The sequence below is a fragment of the Phasianus colchicus genome, chromosome 8 (assembly GCF_987193195.1).
Source record: "Phasianus colchicus chromosome 8, bPhaCol1.hap1.1, whole genome shotgun sequence".
In the NCBI taxonomy this organism is placed as follows: Eukaryota; Metazoa; Chordata; class Aves; order Galliformes; family Phasianidae; genus Phasianus; species Phasianus colchicus.
Genome location: NC_143443.1, coordinates 18,308,033 through 18,329,305, shown reverse-complemented (window position 1 = coordinate 18,329,305; position 21,273 = coordinate 18,308,033). Strand labels below are relative to the sequence as shown.

At 43.0% G+C, this 21,273-nt stretch overlaps 1 protein-coding gene across 1 annotated transcript; it reads left to right on the top strand.

Moving 5' to 3' along the window:
• The first annotated feature begins 7,025 nt into the window (after nt 1-7,025).
• Nucleotides 7,026-20,536, top strand: LOC116238160 (annexin A8-like). The gene is made up of 13 exons (XM_031607705.2): nt 7,026-7,284; nt 7,392-7,438; nt 11,146-11,239; nt 11,499-11,593; nt 12,991-13,104; nt 13,872-13,962; nt 14,512-14,591; nt 15,188-15,247; nt 15,760-15,853; nt 17,001-17,096; nt 17,319-17,377; nt 17,728-17,850; nt 19,224-20,536. Exons 2-13 carry the CDS (start codon nt 7,418-7,420, stop codon nt 19,278-19,280), a joined length of 984 nt encoding a protein of 327 aa, XP_031463565.1. The 5' UTR covers nt 7,026-7,284; nt 7,392-7,417; the 3' UTR covers nt 19,281-20,536.
• The last annotated feature ends 737 nt before the right edge of the window (nt 20,537-21,273 follow it).

Genomic DNA, 21,273 nt, shown 5'->3' with positions numbered 1-21,273 from the left:
CCATGCCACCATAGCTTTGTGTCCCTGCCAGTCCCATTGAAGCACCTAGCTGGTTCCAACACCTCCCCTGCCCCGCTGCTGAGGGCTGCTCCTTCCCCTGCCTCCTGCCCCACACAGGAGCTCCTGTCCAGTGCACCAGGCCAGCCGATGTGCCACAGTTCTTGGCAGTGCTGGGGGAGGTATGCCATGTCCAGGCTGCTACTGGAAAGCAGGACCCCCAGCCCACATCCACAGTGGATGTAGCCTTCCTGGGCATCCTCAGAGCATGACTTTTAAAGAAAAACAATGAGCGTTCAGCTGTTTTTCCTGTGGAAGTCCTGGTTAAACCAGCAGCTCCTAAACAGCTTCCTGCACCACCCATAAAATGAAGGTGCTCACTTTGCACCTGACCTGCCAGGAAGCAACTCCCAGGCTGTAAAACTGGTAGCCACTTCATTCTCTGGTCCTCCTCACCCTCAACCAGCACTGGGTGCCCTGAGCCATCCTGGCAGCCATAAGTGGGCATGAAGCATGGAGCAGCCTGCTGCTGGAAGGACATGTGCATCCTGGTAGTCTGGGTCATGCACGCAGCATGAGAGAGACAACATACTCAAATGAGAGTTGTAAAAGTCTCATGGGATAAGAATTTCCATTTGTTTCCTGGTTACCATTGACCTGTGATGCAACGCAGGATTCTTGCCTGTATAGGAATTGCTCAAGCTTTCTGCTGACATTCCAAAAGCTATGACCAGAGCTGGACATGGTTGATCTGTCCAAAACAATTCTCCAGATATCTCACAGTTTCTGCAGCAGTGCAGTGCTTTCCCTAGTGTCCAACAATGAAGAAGACGACAGTCTAAGCCTAAGAGCCAATTGCATCTACTTTTACACAGCTTTCACCAAACTGGATCTCTGCAATAAGAGTGGTCTGATGGCTAAGAGCTCCACTGAAGTTCAGTACTGGGACCTGGAAGGGTTCAGCATCTCTAGGGCATTCCATAGCAGGACTGCAGCTAGGTGACTGCTGCCTGGTAATGCCACTGCTCAGTGCTGTTTCCACTGAAGGCTGAGACATGGAGATAACTAGTGGCAGATCTCAGAGCTGCCTCCTTTCCACCCTCTGATATTCACAGGCCTGTGCAGCAGCTGGTCCTTCCTCAGCTCCTTCCTGAATCTTTGCCATGTTTAGTCTCCCTTTCCTGCCCATTTTCTTTGCCTTCCTCAGCACCCCTTTCTCAGCCAAGCTTTTGTCTTTTGCAGCCCCCATGCAAAGCCAGGCTGGTCAAGCAGCAGCACATGAGACTGCGCTGTGTTTTCTGCTCTATACTTTTTGTACAGGCACATTCACTGGTGTTCTGTGACCTGGTTACTCTATCACTGTCAAAGAGATGAAAATCAACCCTGAAGCAACCCCCTGTGCTGAGTAAAATCTTCCAGACAGGAGAGCACTATCAGTCTACTTCTATTCTTGCATCTAACTGAGCTGGTCTATGAGCTAATGACAATTCCACGTCTGAAACATCCAGCCCTCATTTATCACATTTGTGACAAAAACTAGTGCTGAAAATAGCTCACAGTCTGGGCACAAATGGATACTTCTCACCATGTCACAACAGAGATGCTGTGGTGCTCTGCATCCCAGGTTAAACTTGTCTTGATTTCTTGATCTCTCCATGACCTCAAGCACATGCGCTCTGGTTTGACTCCACAGCCTCCAATCACCTCAGTATTATAGAGGGGCTGGTCTTATTCTACCCACTCCACACTAAGGATGTCCCACCCATATCTGGCAAAGATCTGCAAAGAAACAATAGAACATTTGGAAGATGTTCAACTGGCACAGCTAGGCCATGGCCCTCAGCTTGAGGAGAGCTGGCTGTTTTAGCAGCTCCATTGCTATTTTTAGTGCCCTTGAAACAAAAATCTTCTGTATTATAAACTTATTTGCCCTGTTTTTGGTTCTTGTTACAACAAACACAATTTGTGCAATATGTTGTTTTTCCGTTAGAAAGCAACAGCCTTTGCGTAAGCACACAATAAAATGCAAAAATAAACAATCCCCAGCTGAAAACATTTCCAGTTGTGCATTTTTCATTGGGTCCCAGAAACTGGTGTGTGGGTGAGGGGGAGGATGGGCAAGTGTCCACAACTGAGATCTTCCTCAGCAACCTTCCTATACATTAGCACAAGCAGTCACATTTATCAAAGTCTTGATCCTGCCAATGAGCACAAGAAAGGGAGAGGAAAGCAATACTTTCTGTTTCCCTGTTTCTCCTTTGTCAAGATTTTGAGACACAAATGCCTTTGCTACTTCCATGAAAATACTGAAATGTATACAAACAGAGGTCTGGGTACCAATCAGAACAGTGTGACATGGCTATGCTGATTGCAGTGATGTCACCACAATTCTGCCACAGAGGGAGGGGGACCAAAGTAACCAAGAGGCCATGGATCCAGCTTGACACTCACTGGGAGAGATCCCACTGGTTTTAAAAGGGACAGAGACACATAGATAAACAACTGCGCCTGATGGAAAAGTTCTTTCTAGTGTTTTAGTCGATGCTCATTTCATTTGAAGACAATGCCATGGAAATACAGTGCCCTATAATCTGAATTAAAACCATGAACTGTTTTTTGGCTCTGAAGCAAGTCAGCAGGGCCTACACTGTGGCATTAGGCAGTCACCCTCAGGCTGCTTGGTCTACATCCTTCTCCATTTCGGGGCCAATTCAAGCAGCAGGACTGTCTTCAATTGTGCACAGACACCTGCACTTGTTCTGACATGGACTAAACAACAAAAAAAGCCCATAGATGTTGCTAAAAATATTTCACGCACCGGCATCCAAAGGTTTCTTGAACACTGCCTCACACCCACTGCTGGCATTTGAACTGCTGGCATCAGCCATGTCCCCATCAGACCCCACTGAGCTGCTGTTGCTTGCTTTGACACGGAGGGTGCTTTCTTTGTTAGCCTTTGGGGTTAAACAAGAGCAACAGTTGCCTGCTTTGTGCGGGGAGTGGTTGTTAGGGCAACTGGGAAGAATTCCTTGGCACCAGCACTAGCACAAGAAAGGAATGAGCAGAGAAATGTTCAGCCGGAGTCAGAACCGAGCCAAGGGGACGTGCTCTGCTCTGTTTGTGTCTGTGCCTCACCCCGTCCCACCCACAGCCGAGGGGCCCCGTGCAGCACAGGTGAAGCCAGCACACCCTGTGCAAGCATCTGCATGGCTCCCTGCAGCCCGGTGACCCCGGCTGTCCCCTCTGGCCCCAGAGCTCGTCTCCTGAGCTATGGAGCTGCTAAGAGGAATCAGGCCCTGAGATTTCACTCTGTTGCTGCTTGAACATCCCTTAAAAAACATATTCGCACAGATTTTGTCTTATGGTACTTGGCATGAAGCTGCTTGCGGTAATAAAGGAAACTTGGAAAATGAGCTGAGTTAGTGATTTTCAAATGGAAATAATTCTATTTTGGGATCATTTTCACTTTGAAAGATGGTTCAAAGGCGCAAGAGGAAAGGGCAGGGTTTGCAGTGAGCTGCCAGGTATGCAAGTGCAATTTTTTTAGTCTTCAGTGATTTTATTTTTGCATTGCATGTCTCCATGTAAAAACTACTCCCTTCATCAATTCATTTTCCCCAGCTCAAACCTCTTTCATAAAGAGACAATACATTTTATTTGGTTTAGCCTGCTGGTGTATTTACACAGCCTTACCATAAAGTGATCTGATTTCAGGTGATGGTGAGTTGATTAGCTGGTGTTAGAGCATTTGCTCTTAAAAACTCTGATGGGAGTCAGCTGCTGGTGTCTATGTAAGTAGCAGTAAGGTGGGGGGAAGGAAGAGGAGTGGTAGAAGCAGGAGGTAGTGTCTGTGTTGTGGAGTTGTTTGCCTATTTGCTTAAAGTCTGCAGGGGGAGACTGGTGTAGTTTGTGTAGTGAGGGAGTGTAAGTTGTCTGCAAACATAGCAGCTGCTGGGGCAAGAAACAGCTGTGAGAGGGGGGGAAGGTAGGGTAGAATGTTGTCAGTAATGGGTCAGAGCCAAGGAGGAAAAGCCTGGTCCTGGAAAGCACAGTGCTGGGTGAGACAGTTTAGTATTGTAATAAAAGAAAAAGCTTCAGAAAAAGCTAGTTTTCTGAAGTCTATCCTTATCAGAGTTGTGTAAAACTATGCAGTGTTACTTACAGACTGAATTAGAGAAAAATACTAATCTTCTTTTGTTGCAACAGTTTGTTCTGAGGAGTGTGCTTTAATTTTCTCAAATTCAGATAGTCATATTTTATGGTTTGTCAGACTATTGGTTTGTATCAGCTATCTTTGTGCTTAGCCTATTGTTTCCCCAGTGATTTAATTCTTGACTTAAAAATAAACTGAAATACAAATTTTGGTGTGAAAATACTCCAAATTCTTTTTCTCTTGCTGGTTTAAAAAAACAAAAAACAAAAAACACTCCTGTACCAGTCAAAAGTTGTAGGATAAGTAAAACTGCTGAAGAGTTTTGTTTTGCATAAGCCGTGATGTTCCAATGCAGTCAACTCCTGGCCTGAAACTTTCCAGGCATGTGGCCAGACTTTGCTAATATACTAATGGGAGAGGGAAGTAGGGGAAAGCTGCTCCATTTGAGAAGTCTTTAGCTGCCCTCTGTCTAAACTCGAGTATCCTTTAAACTTCTCTTCCTGGCTTACAATGAGCACTCAGAGCTTAATGGGTGGCAAAGGCTTCTTGAAGTAATGCCAGTAATTTACCTTTTGAAGGCTCTCAATGCTTGATTTTTCTGTGCCTAAATTCTTTTTTTTTGTTTTGAACAAGATTAAGAAATTATGAGCAGGATTTTTCTCCTAGCTTTCCTTACGCTGGTTGATTATATAGTAGAGGCAGCTCCGATGTCCCTGATTTAAGCATAGAAAGTCCCAAGGGCAGAGTCAGTAGAAGCCATGCAGCAGCTTCTTCTTTATGTCTAGCTGAAAATTGTTTTGGACCAAATGGCCTAAGAACACACAAACCAAACCTGGTGACAGTGCATGTGCTGTTGTAGAAGGCTTCTGACCACTCTTGCTGGCAGGAGGCTGACTCAGCCAGGCACACCGGCAGGAGCAGGGACCCTTTGAAAGGGTGTTTGGGGCTGAGGTTTGAGAAAGCTTCATTGTGGAGATACTTTAGGGATGTCTGTGCCCACAGTGAGATTGACTCACTGCTCAGTTAAACCTCTTGCAGATAACTGAGTGATTATTCTGTGGGGATACCACAGTACTCCACAGTGCAAGCAAACAGGATCACTGAGTCACATTAACCACCTCAATGTGCTGTTGGGCAGAGTTTCTATTGATAATCTTGCCAGTGGAGTTGGAGCTCCACTGAGATGGTGAGGCTTAGAAGAACTTGTGTATTGGCTTCTAACTCTTTCTGATGTTTCTTTCCTAAGGATAATCGCTGCACTAGGTGAGGCTGTTCTGCTGCTTCAATGCTTGTTTCTTGGATATGTAATAGCAAAGTGCTGGAACTACAAACAAGTTTAGTAGAGCATCTGTGTTAAGTGAGAGCCATGATACAGATCAAAGGTGGGTCTGATAAACTGAGCTGTTTTAAACTATCTGTTTAGAACAGTGCTTGGAGAGGGATTCCTCATGGTTCAGATTCTCTAGACCTTACCTCACCCATCCGTACTGATTTATTGAAGTCCAGCAATTCCTTCTCTGCATTAAATTCTAATTCTCCTGTTAACATTCCCTTTGCTTTTTTTAGTTTGTGCTGGCAGAAATGTCTGCTTGGAGTTTCTCCCATTTTCTGTCTGGTTTGGTCTCTGGTCCCTCTGTGACTACAGCTCTTTGCTCTAATTCTGATTTTCTGTCTAGACAGGTTTCTTTGTACTTGGAGTCCTCAAGAAAACCTGACTTCTGTGGCAGGCTGACCTAATTAAATCCCAACACAGGGAAAAGTCCTGTGCAAGGAGCTAGGCACAGCCTTGGGATCCAGCAAAAGCAAATCCGCCCTGCTCTCACAATCCTTCCCCCAGAAAGAGGGAAAATGTAGCACTTGTGAGCCCTTCTTGCTGTACACTGTTGATGACTTTGCTTCTTAAACCAGGACCATACAGATCCTGGTTGTGTACTTCAGTACCAAGGGTGATGCCCTCCCCATACGATGGTTGGGTTTGAGCAGGGAGTAGCTGCCAGAGCTTGTTCCAGTGGGAACAACCAGGGCAGCTTCCCAGGCCAGGGGTGACCCAGCTGGGTTAAGTGAAATAATGGTGTGGGAAGGAAGGAAGGGAGGGAGGGCTGTAGTTTGATGTTTACCCAGGGTCCCTGTGGGCCTGTACATGTGAAAGGGAACCAAGTCCTTCTGTAGCAAGGATTAAGATATGGCTGGTGGGAACGTGACTATCAGGGCAGCTTTCCATTTAAAAACAAATAAATTCTGGCACCATGGGTTCTGACAAAAGTCTAGACAGGAAAATATTGCCACAGCCATAAGATATTTTAGCTGATTTCACAAAAACACTTCTCTATATTAAAGTATTAAGAACAGAAACAGAAAAAGAAAAAAAAAATATTCAAATTTCTCCAGGCCTTAACGTGTAATAGCAGCAAGTGCAAGCCCTGTAACCTTGTTGAGGCTGCTGAAAGCAGTTAGCCTTAAACATGTTTGTCCTGCATTAGCCCAGAAATGCTTTCTTAGTCATGCTTTGCAAGTCCAAGTGTGTGACAGGGACAAACCTCTCTAGTCAATGTACAGTCTGCTACTTAACTGAGCTTTACTGTAAGTTGTAGAATATGTTTAGGTGTTTGGGGTTTTTTGCCTTTTTTTCTAGGCTTTTTTTGATGGAAGTAATATAGGAGAAGGTTTAAGTTTTACAGTCCTGGTTTGCTGTGGTCCAGGTTGGTAGAAATAGAGTCCAGAATAATGTGAGAGTGGCTTATTCCATTGCAGCAGAACCTGCTGGGTCTCGGTGGAGTATAATGCCAAGAAATTACCTGGTTGTAATTTGTATGTTGTGTCAGTGCCAGAGGCTAAAGTGTTGGCAGGGAAGGGTGTGGAGGGAAAACGGTAGAAGTATTACAATGAGCTTTAGTTAGCTGAGGTTGAACGTAGGGCTCCTCACGGGGGAAGCCTGGCTTATTAGGCAACATGATCTCTCCCTGTGAGATCATACATCAAAACAGGTTGAGCCATGTCTGCGGGCGTTACCCTGTGGAATTTGTAGATAGGGACAGGTTATACCTGCCAGTTCCAGGCACAAAGGCCAGTTATATTCTGCAGCTTCCAGAGGGAATAAGCCTCCTGAGGAGCACAGTTATTCTAATTTTCTTGTGGTAAGTCTACTGAAAAGAACTTATCTTTCTTCCTCTTCTCCACCCCTGTTCGAATCTCAGTTTCCCTAACAGCAAGGTGTGATGTGTGTGGTTTCCTTCATCAACAGGCACAGATATCACTGCTGAGATCACGATGGCATGGTGGAAGGCCTGGGTAAGTAATGAAAGTACTGAACTAAGACACCTTGGTTTCTTTGGCACTATAATAAGGTAATTTATCAGCTGCACCAGGCACTGTGTGGGAATGAAGTGTTTCCCCTTAAAAATCAATCCAAACCTGTTTATTCGTTTTCTGATTATGAAATAGCTTTTAGCACTTCCAAAATCATGGCTAAAGAAGGTGCTAACGTGCTTCTGCCTTTAAGAAGACAAGGTTCCCCTCTACCCTGGATCTGAGTGGTGCAGGGTTATGGCTGTGTACCTTTGCGTAATGGGAATATGGCACTGGGGATTGGAGCAGCTGAAGTCTGCATTAAGTTTGAATGCTGTGAGTTCCTTGTCCTCTTCTTCACCTCTGCAAACAGTTCAGGGCACTGGTTTGTCCCTGTTTGGTCCCAGTTGCTCTGGTAGGCTGTGGTCATGGAGGGAGATGTGGTCTGCCAAGCCGCCGTGTCTGTCTTCGGCGGCTTTTGAATGTTGGTGCAACAATGTGGATTTGGACACCCTGTCAGTCTGCTAGGAGCCAGAAATACCGTATTTGTTCTTTTCCAAACTCTTGTGGCTCTGGGAGGTGTGTGGTAGGCTGGGGATGCTCGTGAGTGCCCTGAAGAAGCGTCTCGCAAAGCTGAGGCCAGGAGGCAGTGCTAGGGTGAAGTGCCAGCTCTGTGGCCATCAAGGCAGCTCTCACATTAGCTTCTGTGGGAGGCTGGGTTTCCCTGGGATTTAACTCCAAATATCTAGAACTGAGGCCTGGAAGAGAGCTGCTGAAGAGTGACGTGTGATGGAGTGCAGCCTGTACACAGGGCTCCATGGGCTTCTCTCTTCCCTGGGGCGTTGCAGTCCTGATGCTGATGGCCTCCAAAGGACTTCTGCTGGTGAGACTGGCAGGAGCCCTGTGCCGGGGAGTGTAGGGAGCCATCCTACAGAGGAGAAATCACTTCACATGGATATGGCCACTTTTCAGGCTTTTATAGTTTTGTAGTTGAAAAGTGTGGGAGCCGGAGGGGGGGGGGGAACACCTAGAGGGCATGGAACACCAAGCTCATTCCAAACTACTTCCCAAGGCTTCTGGTAGAAAGCTCTCCCAATCTCAGGTGTTGAAGTTTTTTTGGTTTGTTATTTGTGGTTGTTTTTTTAACACTAAACTTGTTTTCCTTCTTGCTGATCTACCTCTACCTCCCTATTTCCTTTTGGAAGTTATTTTAGTAAAACAGATTATTTTTTAAAGCTTGGAGAAGCTCTCTTGCTTCATTTTTTCCCTTTCTGCTTGCTTGTGCCCCCCATTTTCCCCAGGCTGGAAATCATTTGAATATATATTGAGAAGAGGAGGAGAGCCATTGAGAGAATGTCTCTTATCTGTGATGTTGTGGGTAGGGAGACGAGAAGAGGAAATGGCAATGGAGGGGTGATAGAAATTTTTTTCCTTCTAAAAATCCTTCATAAAGAACACAATTCAAAAGCAAACAATGGAAAACTCAGAAGTTTACTGAAAAACAGTAATCCCACTTGTCATCTACATTTCGGGTTTTTGATTAACTGCTTTTCAAAGCATCAGCTGTAGGGTACACGTATTACATTGCTTTAGTGCCAGTTATTCATCTATGACTGGCACAAATGCTTTGAGTAGTTTCAGTTACATAGTTATAACATCAATCCTTCTGGAAAACAAGACCAAACTGAACAGGGTTTCTCTGGAAACCAATTGTGATCGTACCTGTGCTGGAACACAGCAGATTAGCCTATGAGTGAGTTATGAGTAAGCTACTTGAGCCAGCATGGGCTGTAATGTTCCTTACAATTAATATCAAAAAAGGACCATTGTTGATTTGTTTCTACTGCCTCCAAATGAAAGTTGAGCTTTGCACTGCCTCTCACCCTGAGTCACCAGGCACAGATCCAGAGCATTTTTGACGTGGGCCTTTGAGTGCAGCTAGAGAGAACTGTGCAGCTTTTTCAGAGCAAAATCAGACATGAGCATAACCTGCTTTCCAGGGAGATCTGCTGGTACTGGCTGATTTCACAGAGAAGCAGAAAAGGAGCACTTGCACTGGTCTTGCTAGGTCCATCAACCCACCTATTCTGAGCTTATATAAACATTTGGGGATGGCTTTTTTTGCAGTGACAGCTTCACTACAGCCTTAAGCTTGTTGCTCAGTAACGGGTGAAACTCAGAGCTGCATCTGGTTAGAAGTTTCCTGTTGATGCTGTCTCTTCCTTAGCAGCTCTCTCTGCCAGGAGCAGGGTGTGGTGGCACAGGAGGCTGACCCTGGGCTGCCTGAAAAGCAAACTTCAGCACATTGAAGGGTTCTTTCAGATCTTGCTCTTTGCTGAACGTACTGCTTCTCTCAAAGCTCATCATGAAAACACCTACCAGTTAAATCTACTAGTAGAGCACTGGAGATAAGTGTGAGCTTGAGTTGGCTTGCGAAAGCCATTCTGAGTGCCTATGCAGTGCAGTGTGACTATGTATTTAACTATGGCACAACAGTGTACGTGGTAGTTGTTGGCTCAGGAGTACCTGTTAGGAATCTTCCAGAGTCAGGAATGCAGGTCCTGAGAGAAATCTCCACAACCTTTTCTACCTGGCAAGGACTGCTTGAAGGTTAGCTCTAGGGAGGGCTTGAACATCCTCGAAGCGCACTAGGAGGAGAAGGGAAAAACATTCTGTCATATAGGGAACAGGGGCAGGATGGGTTTGCAGCAGAGCAGGAGGTTGCTAGGTGGTGCCTGGAGTGTTATGCAAGTAAGGTGGGATAACCTTTGCAATTACTTCTGGTCCGTAAGCTCTGTTCTGAAGGTGCTTCTTACCTGTCTGCAAGAGTGTCCCTATAGGAAAGTTTATCAAGTCATCCTGGTATAATTAGTTCAATATTAATCATATCCATACAAGTCCATTTATGAGAACACTGCAGTTTTCTGGACAGCTTCCACTGCCAAGGAAAACTGTGTCCATTGCTGGAGTAAAGTGGTAAGGATTTATGACTAACCATTCACATACCTCCCTGTTGACAAACACTGTTGGTGGAAGTGTCAGTATATTCAAGCTCATTCCCTTGACTAATGGCTTTAGTTAAAGTGAAGCTCTTAATCCTGAGTTCTGGTTTATGACCTCGCTACTTTCTGGAATAAGTCTCAGTGCGTCTTTCTGCCCCTGGAAATTGTTTAAGGGTCTGTCTGGAGGGATCCTGTGTAGTTGGTTCTCAGCTTGGGGAGGAGATTTTTGTAACTGCACTTTGTCGGTTGGATTTTTTCCTTTAAAGCAACCTCTTAATCCAATTCCCTCCTGTAGAGGTCCTTTCTTTTGTAAAACAAGTTGTATTTGAGTGAAGGAACTGTAGAAAAAAGCTGCTGCCTAGGAAAGTGGTTTCTGAAAACATATGTATTTCACTAAGCCCAAAAGGCAGTGCTTTAAACCACTCTGTACTGAAGCACTGGAAAACAGTTCATGATAGCACTGTGGCAGACAGTATGCATGCTCTGCAGCAGTATAAAAAGGCTTGAATAGGAAAGTCCAGGATACTCTGTTTTTCTGCCAGACTACCTGCAGCTAATGATGGTTGCAACAGCACTTGACCTCGTTTTTCCTGCCAGGAGCCAGAGGCTGATACAGGCAGGTGGAGGCAAGAAACTTGAGTGTACAGTCTAAAATACCTTCTCTTCAGGTGCTGAAAAGCAGCCAAAAGTATTTTTCTTATTTTTCAGAGTGAAGAGGAGGGCAAGCCTGTGATAGGGGTGTATTCAAACTTTGACCCTGCACCTGATGCTCAAACTCTCTACAAGGCTATGAAAGGGCTTGGTGAGTTGACTCCATCCACATGTGTGAATTCTGTGTTGTGTTTATGATTTCTCAGATGAATGCCATTCCTTAAGAGAACTGCAGACAGATGACACATTTTATGTGGAAAATTCAAAATTAATTAAAAAAAAATTCTACAAGACATATTTGAAATTTCACATCATAAAGGCAATAAACAAGGGAAGGCTCTGTGATTACTTGAACTGAGATTATTATTATTGTGTGCACTGTGTTTATGACTTATTGTTGCTCTCCATAGGGACTGATGAACAAGCTATAATTGAAGTCCTAACCAAGAGGAGCAACAGGCAGCGGCAAGAGATTGCCAAATCCTTCAAAGCACAGTTTGGAAAGGTGCTCCCAAAACAAAGCCGTATTCAGTCACTGTTTCACTGTGTGTGGGATGTAGTAAATGGGTGTACAGTTCATCTTGCAGGCATGGTGTAAACAACATACAGATCTTTTTCAAATAGGATAATGTTTAATTATAAGGCCTGAAGTGAATAAGTGAAATTTATTTTTGGTGGGATAAACTGGTTCCCCCCCAGAGATTCTAATTTTCGCATGTAAGATATTTTGAATGGAATATTTTTTGGGGAAAAAAAAAACCAAACAAACAAACAATTTTGACTTATACTGTAAATTCTTTTGGTTTTAAACCCATAACAAAAATTTATACTTTATTAAATTGCCTTTTGAGTAGAATATTGGGTTGGTTTGGGGCTCTTTTAAATGATGAAGGAAGTTCAATTTAAATACTTCATTACATTTATTTGAAAGCTCTAAAAATGAAAACATACTGCAGTTATTGACACCTCTGTTTTTATGTGGCTGTCTTTCCATCTTTGATAAAATATTTGTGGGAGAAAATTTTTGTGCTGCAAACTCCTCCCAGTACAGAGCCAATTGTGTGAGAGTTGCATCTCAAGGAGTGGGGGAAGGGAATGTCTTCGAAAAGAACAATATAGGCTATTGGGTCAGTATAGAAATGAGAATCACCAATGACCTTGTTAGAAAAGGAACTGCCTTGCAGTGATCTAAGAGAAGGAAGTAAACGTGTACATGGCTGAGTACAGGACAACAAATAGAATGCTTGCATCCCATGTATCCTTTAAAACAGAGTAAGTCATACCCTAAAAACCTATATTATAATGGCAGGAAGATTTGAAGCCTGTCCTTAAATGGGCTGCATGCTAGATTCTGTAGAAGTCCTGGATGCATGTGCAGGCTTTAGATATTGTCAATGTCCCTTCCTCAGTTCAAGGCCCTCAGTTGCCTCTTCTGCTCCTTGTCTAAAGCAGATTAGAGGAACTTCTTTCTTTCTACTCTGGTGCTGAATTAATTATATCTGGAAGAAGTTAGAGCACTGGAGTAGCAAAAAATGTGATTTATATCAGGTGTGAATTATATCAGGAAACTCTTTACAGAATGTAGTCAGGATGTGGTGCTCAGGGACATGATTTAGTGGAGGATTGTTAGAGTTAGGGTAGTGTGGTTAGGTCATGGTTGGACTCGATGGTTTTTAATGTCTTTTCCAACCTGAGAGATTCTATGATTCTATTCTATGTGGATGGACCTAGGAAAAATTCATTGTGGAGTTGGGTGTCCTTTCCAGCCTCAAGATCTCTTCTCAAAAAAACTATAAGCACTGATGTCATTCAGCTTCACGGATGTAGGTCATGGGGATGGAAATAGCACTAGGCAGTAGAGATTTTTTGAGGCTCATAATGTGACTCTTGTCTGTTCAACAGGATCTGATTGACAGCCTGAGATCTGAACTGAGTGGCGACTTTGAGAGGCTCATGGTAGCTCTCATGTACCCCCCATACAAATATGAAGCCAAGGAGCTGTATGATGCCATGAAGGTAAGACAATTGCAGTCTGGTACTTTGGTAGTGTAGATCAAGTACTAACTTCCTGTAACTGTGTTTATTAATGCAAATGATAGTAACTAGACTAGTAGGTGATTAAGTTCATTATCAACAGTACCCTTTGAGAAATACTTTGTTGTACTATCAGTGTATATTCAAAATACTGCTGGGCTATTTTAGGATGTATGCGAGTTTCTGAGCGCATATGTCTCAGAGTCTGGGTAAGACAACAGAAGAACCAATTCTCCTTTGGCAACAGATGAATATCCATAGATGAGATTCCAGCTAAACATCTCTTCTACTTTCTGCAGTGTGACTCTTGTGAACAGACTCAATGACCTTGGGCCTAAGCTACTGCCATGATACCCCCATCTGAGGAGATAAACCTTTAAGAAATCAAATAAATTGATTTCTTCAAAGAAAATGAGATTTCTTGGGATCTTACCTATTGGCACAGTATCTTTTAGTGGTGTAAGGACGGACTCAGTAGACAAGCATTGGTATCCCCACATCCCTCTAATATGGCTCATCATCAAAGGTCCAGGTCCATAAATGTGCTACAGAAGGACAGGGTTACATAAAATCATCCTTCACAAACTGAAGTAAATGGTTCTGCATCCAAGCCAAACATGTTTTGTGTCTCCAACCTTCATGCTGGCAGTTTCTAACAGCTCAGCATGCAGCCTGACATTTTGCTGCCATCAGACTCCTCATTTGACCATCTTTCTCTACCTTTTTCTCCACTGTGTTTTCCACTAAAGGGTGTGGGAACAAGTGAAGATGTTATCATAGAGATCCTGGCATCACGAACAAAGGCACAGATCAAAGAGATTATCAAGGCATACAAAGAAGGTAAAGTGCTTGAGGCTCTGATTTATGTGGTCAGAGCAATGTGCTGCCTGATTGCGCAGCAGCAGGGGTGTTACCAGCTAGCAGTGTCAGCAGGAAAATGGGATTTTAAGAGCAAGAAGGTACAACCTGACTGCCTTCAGCCTGCCAAACAGAATGTAGCTAAGCTGAGTGAATCTGAAACTCCCTTTCTTCTAGTCAGAAGAAAAGGACAGCAAATCACAAATTCTGTTTGTGGTGCCAAGCCCAATGTTGTTAGGATGCAAATAAAACTTACAGCTATCCTCTAGTGGTTTTTTTTCTCTCTCAGTTGGGCTGTAGGTAGAAATCTATCAAATGTTTGTAACTCTTGAAGTATATGCCTAGCATCAGTTATGGGTTTACACCTTTGTCACTGGAGCTGGGAATGCCTGTCTGAGTGTTGCTGAGGGTATATGCTGATCTCAGTCTGCATTTCCACCAGCAACTTTCTTGACTAGTGTCAGGCTGTTGTAGGTACTTATGTAACACCCAAATAAACACTTCCATCGTCTTTCTCTTTTCCTTGCATAGAATACGGTTCTGATCTGGAACAAGACATAGCATCGGAAACAAGTGGCTACTTCAAACAGATTCTAGTTTGCCTTCTTCAGGTGATTTTAGAAAAAAAGATGTTCACACTTTTCTCTGCCTTGGAGAAGACATGCAATAGAGTGGACAATGCAGTCATGACCATCACAAACTATGGGGACATACATGTCACTTGGACTGGTTCTCTGTGTTTTCAACTTCAATGTGACTGAGACAGGGAACTCTCCCTTAGCAGTGAAGCCTAAGAACTGAGAACAGTCAGCTGTGCTGTAGGGAAACACCTCACTTTTACATATGCATAAAGTCACTATATTTTACAGGGACTTTTAGATATCTATACATTAAAAAAAAAAAAAGAAGCAACTACAGAAAAGCAGTTCTCTTTATGATTCATCACTATTCCTCAATGCTGAGAGCATATTTGGATGCATTTATCCTATTGAATTTTTTAAATTTTCCTGCCCAGCAGCAGAATAACTTAGCAACTTCTTGGTTTTACTTAATATTACTGATTTTTTTTAATCAAGAAGTTAGCAATCATATTGACTGAAACATTAACAAATAAGTGCCCTGCGAAAATAGCTGAGAAAAAATAATCTGTCTAGTATTTAATCTGTCTTCATTGCATGGAAGATAACTACCTGCTTTCTTCCCGTAGGGTGAGAGGGACAATGCCTCTCTCTATGTGGATTCAGCATTGGCTCGCCAGGATGCAGAGGTACACTCAAATGCCTATGATCAGTGATATGCTTGCATCTCACCTGTCCTGAATCTCAGAGGTGACAGAGTTCCGATTAGCATGGGGTTGGAGCAATAATATCTGGGAGAGGGATTGTCCTGAAGAAGCAGCAGCAGCCTCGGTTTCTTCATATTTTTCTGCACTGCTGAGCGTTTCTGATCCTAAGAGGAGTGATGAAAAATGGTCTTGGGCTCAGTTGCTTTTGATATGTGGAAACACATGGGCATTGTGGAGTGGGATGTTGAAGGGCAGGGAAGAAATTTCAGTAGCACTGTTGGCTGCTATAATTGCTGCAGGAAGGGTGGAGACAGTAACTGCCTTCACTAGAAGACACAGCCAAGGGTCTACAGTCAACTACTCCAGGAGAATCCAGTTCATATAATATTTTAGGTTACTTCAGGCCATGTTACCAAAGCAATATCTTAAGTCAAACTCTATTCCTTTACCAGCTGCATGCACAGAAAAAGTAATGATAATGTGTTAAATCACAGGCTCTCTTTTCTGCTGGGGAGAAGATAAAGGGCACTGATGAGATACAGTTCATCACTATTCTGTGCAAGAGGAGTGCTACACACTTGCTGAAAGGTATGAAGCAGGCCATGCTGCCAAGCTTCTAAAACAGGAAAAAATTCTTGCCAAAAACAAGAGGCAGAGCTATAGATGTCAAAACCTGGGTGGTCAGAAATAATCACTTTAATCTGTCTACAAATCCTTGGCTAATCAGTGCCCAAAAGCTGTCAGCAGCTTCTGTGAGAGCTTATGAAGACTTAGTGCCCCTGATAATCAGATTGCTTATATAGGAGTTCTGTTACAGTAGCAATGGCTAGATGATAAAGTTGTTTTTATAAGCCCAAGGAGAGAGTCCCTTTCTGACCAGGTAGGATGCACTCCTACCTGGACGTGCTCTTATGATTCCTTGACTTGAGTTCCTCTGGGGATAAAAAAAAGAAGTCAGTGATAAGGCCTGTTATTGTACAGTGCTGTAGAACCACAGGGTGCTTCTTGCAGCTTTCCCCTGGATTCTTTTGAGACCATCAGATATTGCTTGGGAGGAAAGTTACTAACCCAGCTCCAGTTAAGGGGGATCTCAGGTCCGCATTGCCTCAAGCAGAAGAGACTTGGTCTTGTCATCTCAAGACTTCTGAGTCAATCCAAGGCTCTGACTTGGATTTTGTTATGTATGCTGAACCTAAGCACTTCAGCAGCTTCACTGATAAATTCATCTGTTGATGCCTGAGCATTCTCAAGCTGAAGTCTTCTGAGACAGTCTTCTAGCCCCTGGAGGCCAGCTCCCTCTGTGTTTTCAAACTTAATTTCCCAACAGCTCTGAAAAAAACGAGGTGGCTTCTCGTCTTTGACTGTGCTTGCCTTTAAGAACTGATTTGCAACAGTTGGTTCAGATGCAGCCAACCTTTGAGGCACACTCAATCATTAAGGAAATGAATCTAATTTCCTTCTGGGCTTGTCTAATGCTGACTGAAATTGGTTCAAGTGTGGCCATTTCAGAGGGATTTCTGTTTTCATAGAACCATAGAATTGCTTAGGTTGGAAAGACCTTAAAGATTGAGTCCAATCACAACCTAACCATACTACCCAAACTAACAACCCTCTGCTAAATCATGTCCCTGAGCGCAGCATCGTATCACCACACAAGCAATACCTCTGAATATTGGGCAAAAAATGCCTGAGCAGTTGTTTGGTGGAAATTCAAAGCGCTTTGTGTTTTAAACAGTGTTTGAAGAATACCAGAAACTTGCTGGTAAAAGCATAGAAGACAGTATCAAGAGTGAAACTAAAGGCTCACTAGAGGATGCTATGCTGGCTATTGGTAAGTGCCCTCTTTCCCCTTCTTTAATCCAAGCTTGTTGTCTTTCCTCCTGCAGCAGCTGACAACTATTACACAGATATACTTTATAAAGCTTTCTAGTGGGAAATAAAGGGCCCCTAGGAAATGAGCTAAGGACAGGCTGAATGACTGGAAATGGTGTTGAATCTGCTGCTTTGGACTGCAATTACTATTGATTCTTACTGAGCCTTTTTATATGCCTAGTGAGATGCACAAGAAACATCCGTCAGTACTTTGCAGAGAGGCTGTACCATGCTTTAAAGGTAAGACTTTTTATTGCAACAAACTTTTTTTTTTGTCATAACAGACTCAACTGCAGTTTGGCTCCTGCCAATGCCATTTAGAAGAGCCAGTGTTGTGGGGAAGTCCAACAAATTTAAGAGATTTTCTTTGCAACGATAGCAGAATTCCTTCATACATCTGGGTGGAAAAGTATGCTTCAAGCTTGAGATAGCAAGGAAATCAATCTTTTCTAGCTTAGGAGTTTGTGAGGATCCCAGTCTCACCTTCTGTAACATGAAAAAAAATTGTGGAAGAAGCCCCAGAACAGTCTGCAAGAGCTTATCCCTTGAATGCTTACTAACACTGCAGACTGATGTATCTGTTATTCCAGGGGGCTGGCACAGATGATGGGACCCTTATAAGGGTGATTGTTTCTCGAAATGAAGTTGACTTAAATCTTATTAAGGATGAATTCAAGCGAATTGCAGGACAGCCTCTCTCCAGCATGATTGTGGTAAGCAACATCTTGATACGATGGTTCTTAGTCATTGTGTGCATTCCTTACCTGCCCAATACCATGGGATGCTTCCATGGTAGTTTCTTCAGTAAAAATATATTTCTGTAAAGTTCACAGTTCTTCTTTTTATATATATATATAAAAATTATGTGAAAGTTGAGTGTGTGTGTGTGTGTGTGTGTATATATATATATATATACACTTCATATATATATATATTTCATATATATATATATTTTTTTTCATATATATATATATATATTTATATATATATGAAAGTTGAGTCAGACTGTGTACTCTGTAGGTAACTTGGGCAAAGCCAAACCCAAGGAAAGACTGTTCTAGGCTTTTTATGTATACTTCACTGTCTCTTAAATGAATCCTAAATTCATCTAATCTTCCTCTTTATACCTTTCTCATGCTGGTATGCCATTTTTGCTTCTCTGCTGTTCTTAACTATTTTAAGCAGTGTGATATAAGTCAAAGCAGTTGTGATTTTTTTTCTTTTTATGATTATTTACCACCACATGCAGACCTGGTCCATGTTGTGGTAAGATAAGTTTATAAATATAAACCAAACTTTGTCAAAGCTTACTGTTATCTTCTAGGGTTTGGTTCTTAATGAATGACCCTTCCCTGGCAAAAAGCTATGTTTTCTATTAGGGCTGAAATGTTGGGTTTTATCATTTGCTAAATAATTTGCTAGATAAGGACTCTGGGGCATTTCTTTCCCCTAGTGCAAATGGCACAAGAGCCCTATCCTTATCAGTCCCTATAGGAAGTCAAATTCTATAATGAAGATCCTTTCTTCTAATTGACACTGTCAGTGTCTGTCATGTTGATTAATGATCAGTTTTCAAGGGTCTGTATGGAATACTCGTTCCTTCTGAGAAGCTGAAATGGCTTTACACCTGTCACCACAAAATATTCAAAGGGAGAAAAAATTCTACCTCAGGATGTGCTCTGCAGTACTTTAGACCAAAGTGACCATATCTGTGGCTTTCTTAAAAATGTCCTTTCTCAGGGCTAACTTCCTTTTCCTTTTCTGTAAGGGAGGGAACACTACATGAATACCCTGAACACAAGTATTGGTATCTCTCCTGATCTGTGGAATGGAACCCTCATCAGTTGATCACCAGGATTCCGAATAGAATACTTCATAAATGTTTTGGCTTTTTTTTTTCCAGGTAGAAGCTACGGACTTCATTTCTCTGTTCACTTCTGATGGTTTCAGCTGGCTGAAAGTCTGGTTTTCTCTTTCCAAAGTGTTTTTCTTGTTGGGAGCATGTTCCATCCATTGATAAAGGCAGCAGTCAGCTTGAACTGGAGGACTTTCATGCTCACCTTTTTTTTTTTTTTTCTCCTGCCAGGATGACACCAGTGGTGATTACAAGACAGCCTTGCTGAATATCTGTGGCAGTGACTGACAAGATCTAGAAAGAAGATGTTGAAATGGATACAAAGAGAAAATTACATTTTCAGGCACCTCTTCATTTACATGTAGAAAATCTTTGCATTGTCGGAGAAAATGACCAAACTGAAGATATTCAGAGCTCCCTGAGGGCATGGTTGCTCAGTACACATTAAAATCTGTTCACTTTGCTATCAGTTTTAGAAACTCTTCCAATTATGTTTGTTTTTTCTTCAGCTTCTATTTCAATCTGTGTAGTTTCCCTTTTAACACATTGTAAAGGGAAGAAGTTTCTAATCCTTGAAGTGCTTGTTTCTGGCATTTATCCTGGTTTCTCACCTGGGCTAAAATGTGTTTTTTCAGTCTGAATAGCAAGGAGGGTTTCCTCACTTAGTCTTTGGAGTATGAGGGCCAGATGCACAATTAAATGATCCTCAGGAGCATTCTGCTCCAGGTGCTTTGTCCTGGCCTCCTTCACCTGTCAAATCTGATGAACACAGTCAACACAAGATGAGGTTTAAACAACCTTTAGGTCAGATACCAACCATAAGCTGATGAACATGTTCCTCAAGTACCACCCAGATATCCTGAGGCACGGCAGAATTAAGGCTTTCAAGAAGCACGTATCTGATTTGCTACACTTGGTCTTGTGTATCTTTTATCCGTTTTCCACGTTCCACCTGAACAAGCAGCTCTGGCACAGGGACAGATTTCTTCTATGAACCCCCTGATTCTGCCTTGTGTGATGCCACTCTGGTGTCTGTCTAGGGCTGGCCAATCAAGAAGTTGGGCTGAGGAAAACTTTGTTATGAGTAATAAGGAGGTGTTTAGAGGGATAGATTTTTCTTTTAAATGGGAATGATGCATATCTTTGTGGTTTGGGGAGAAAAAAGTATTTTTGGTAAATATGATGTCTTAGCTAAAACAAAAATGACTTCTAATAAATAGTTTTAAGCAAAGTACAAAATTTCTTCACAGTATAATTTTCAGTGGCCTGGTTGCTGATTACATGTTCTTTCTGCTAAAGCCTCTTCCTTCTAACATCAGAAGTGTCGTATGCAAATGCATATCATACATTGAAAAGGGAAAAGTTTTTCTTTTTCTTGAAAAAAAATATTTACTCATGCTGAGTCATAAACATCCTGGTTGCTACTGGTGAGTAAGTAGCTTTTTGGTTGTTTTTACAGATGTTGGGAAAAGAGAAAATTGCCTTCAATGAATATCTCTGAACTTCCTGGTAGTTTTATATTGCAGGATTTTTTTTTTTTGCCTCGGTGCATTGAACTATGCTGCTGTTATTCACTGATGCTACTGATTGATTGTAAGTGCAAGGTCTACAGTTTTGTATCACCTAACCTCTTCTGGAATATTTTTAGTCCTCGGGCCACTCTGTAGGAGAAGGGCACTGTTCATACAGTTTTAGGGCAAGCTCCGCTAGCACTTGGGCCCTGTGTGCTGGAGGAAAGGGTTTTGTATTTCCAGTTAACGCTTCCAAATGCACCTCTGGCCACTTTCAGGAGAGCAGGGTTGGGAGCTGCGGGCAACTGAAACGCACCCCCTCAATTCTGCTGGCTGCGGGGATAGCCGTGCTTGCAGCGCCACCTGGCGGGGGGCGGCCGCGCTGCAGCACGGGCCTGGGGCCGCTCCGACAGCCGCCCGCGGGGAGGCGGCCAGCGCCCGGCCAGCCCTCGTGAGCCGGGGTGGGAGGTGCTTCCGTGTTATCGTGGCCCCCATTTCTCAACGGCAGCTGAGGGGGGGGAAGAGGGAGGGATGAGGTGAGGATCCCGTAGCTTGCAGGTGATCCGGGAGTAGTTCTGGAAAGGAGGAACCGCTGAGGGAAGTTCATTCTATCGACGTAATTGCTGGGAAACAAAACAATTGTAAAACATCAATAAAGATTTAATTACATATTGATTGCTGCTAAAATGTTCCCCGGGTGAACAGGTGCTTTAATAAAGCGGAATCAATTCCTAAGCTGTTCTAACCAGTCTTTTCCAAACGCAAATATT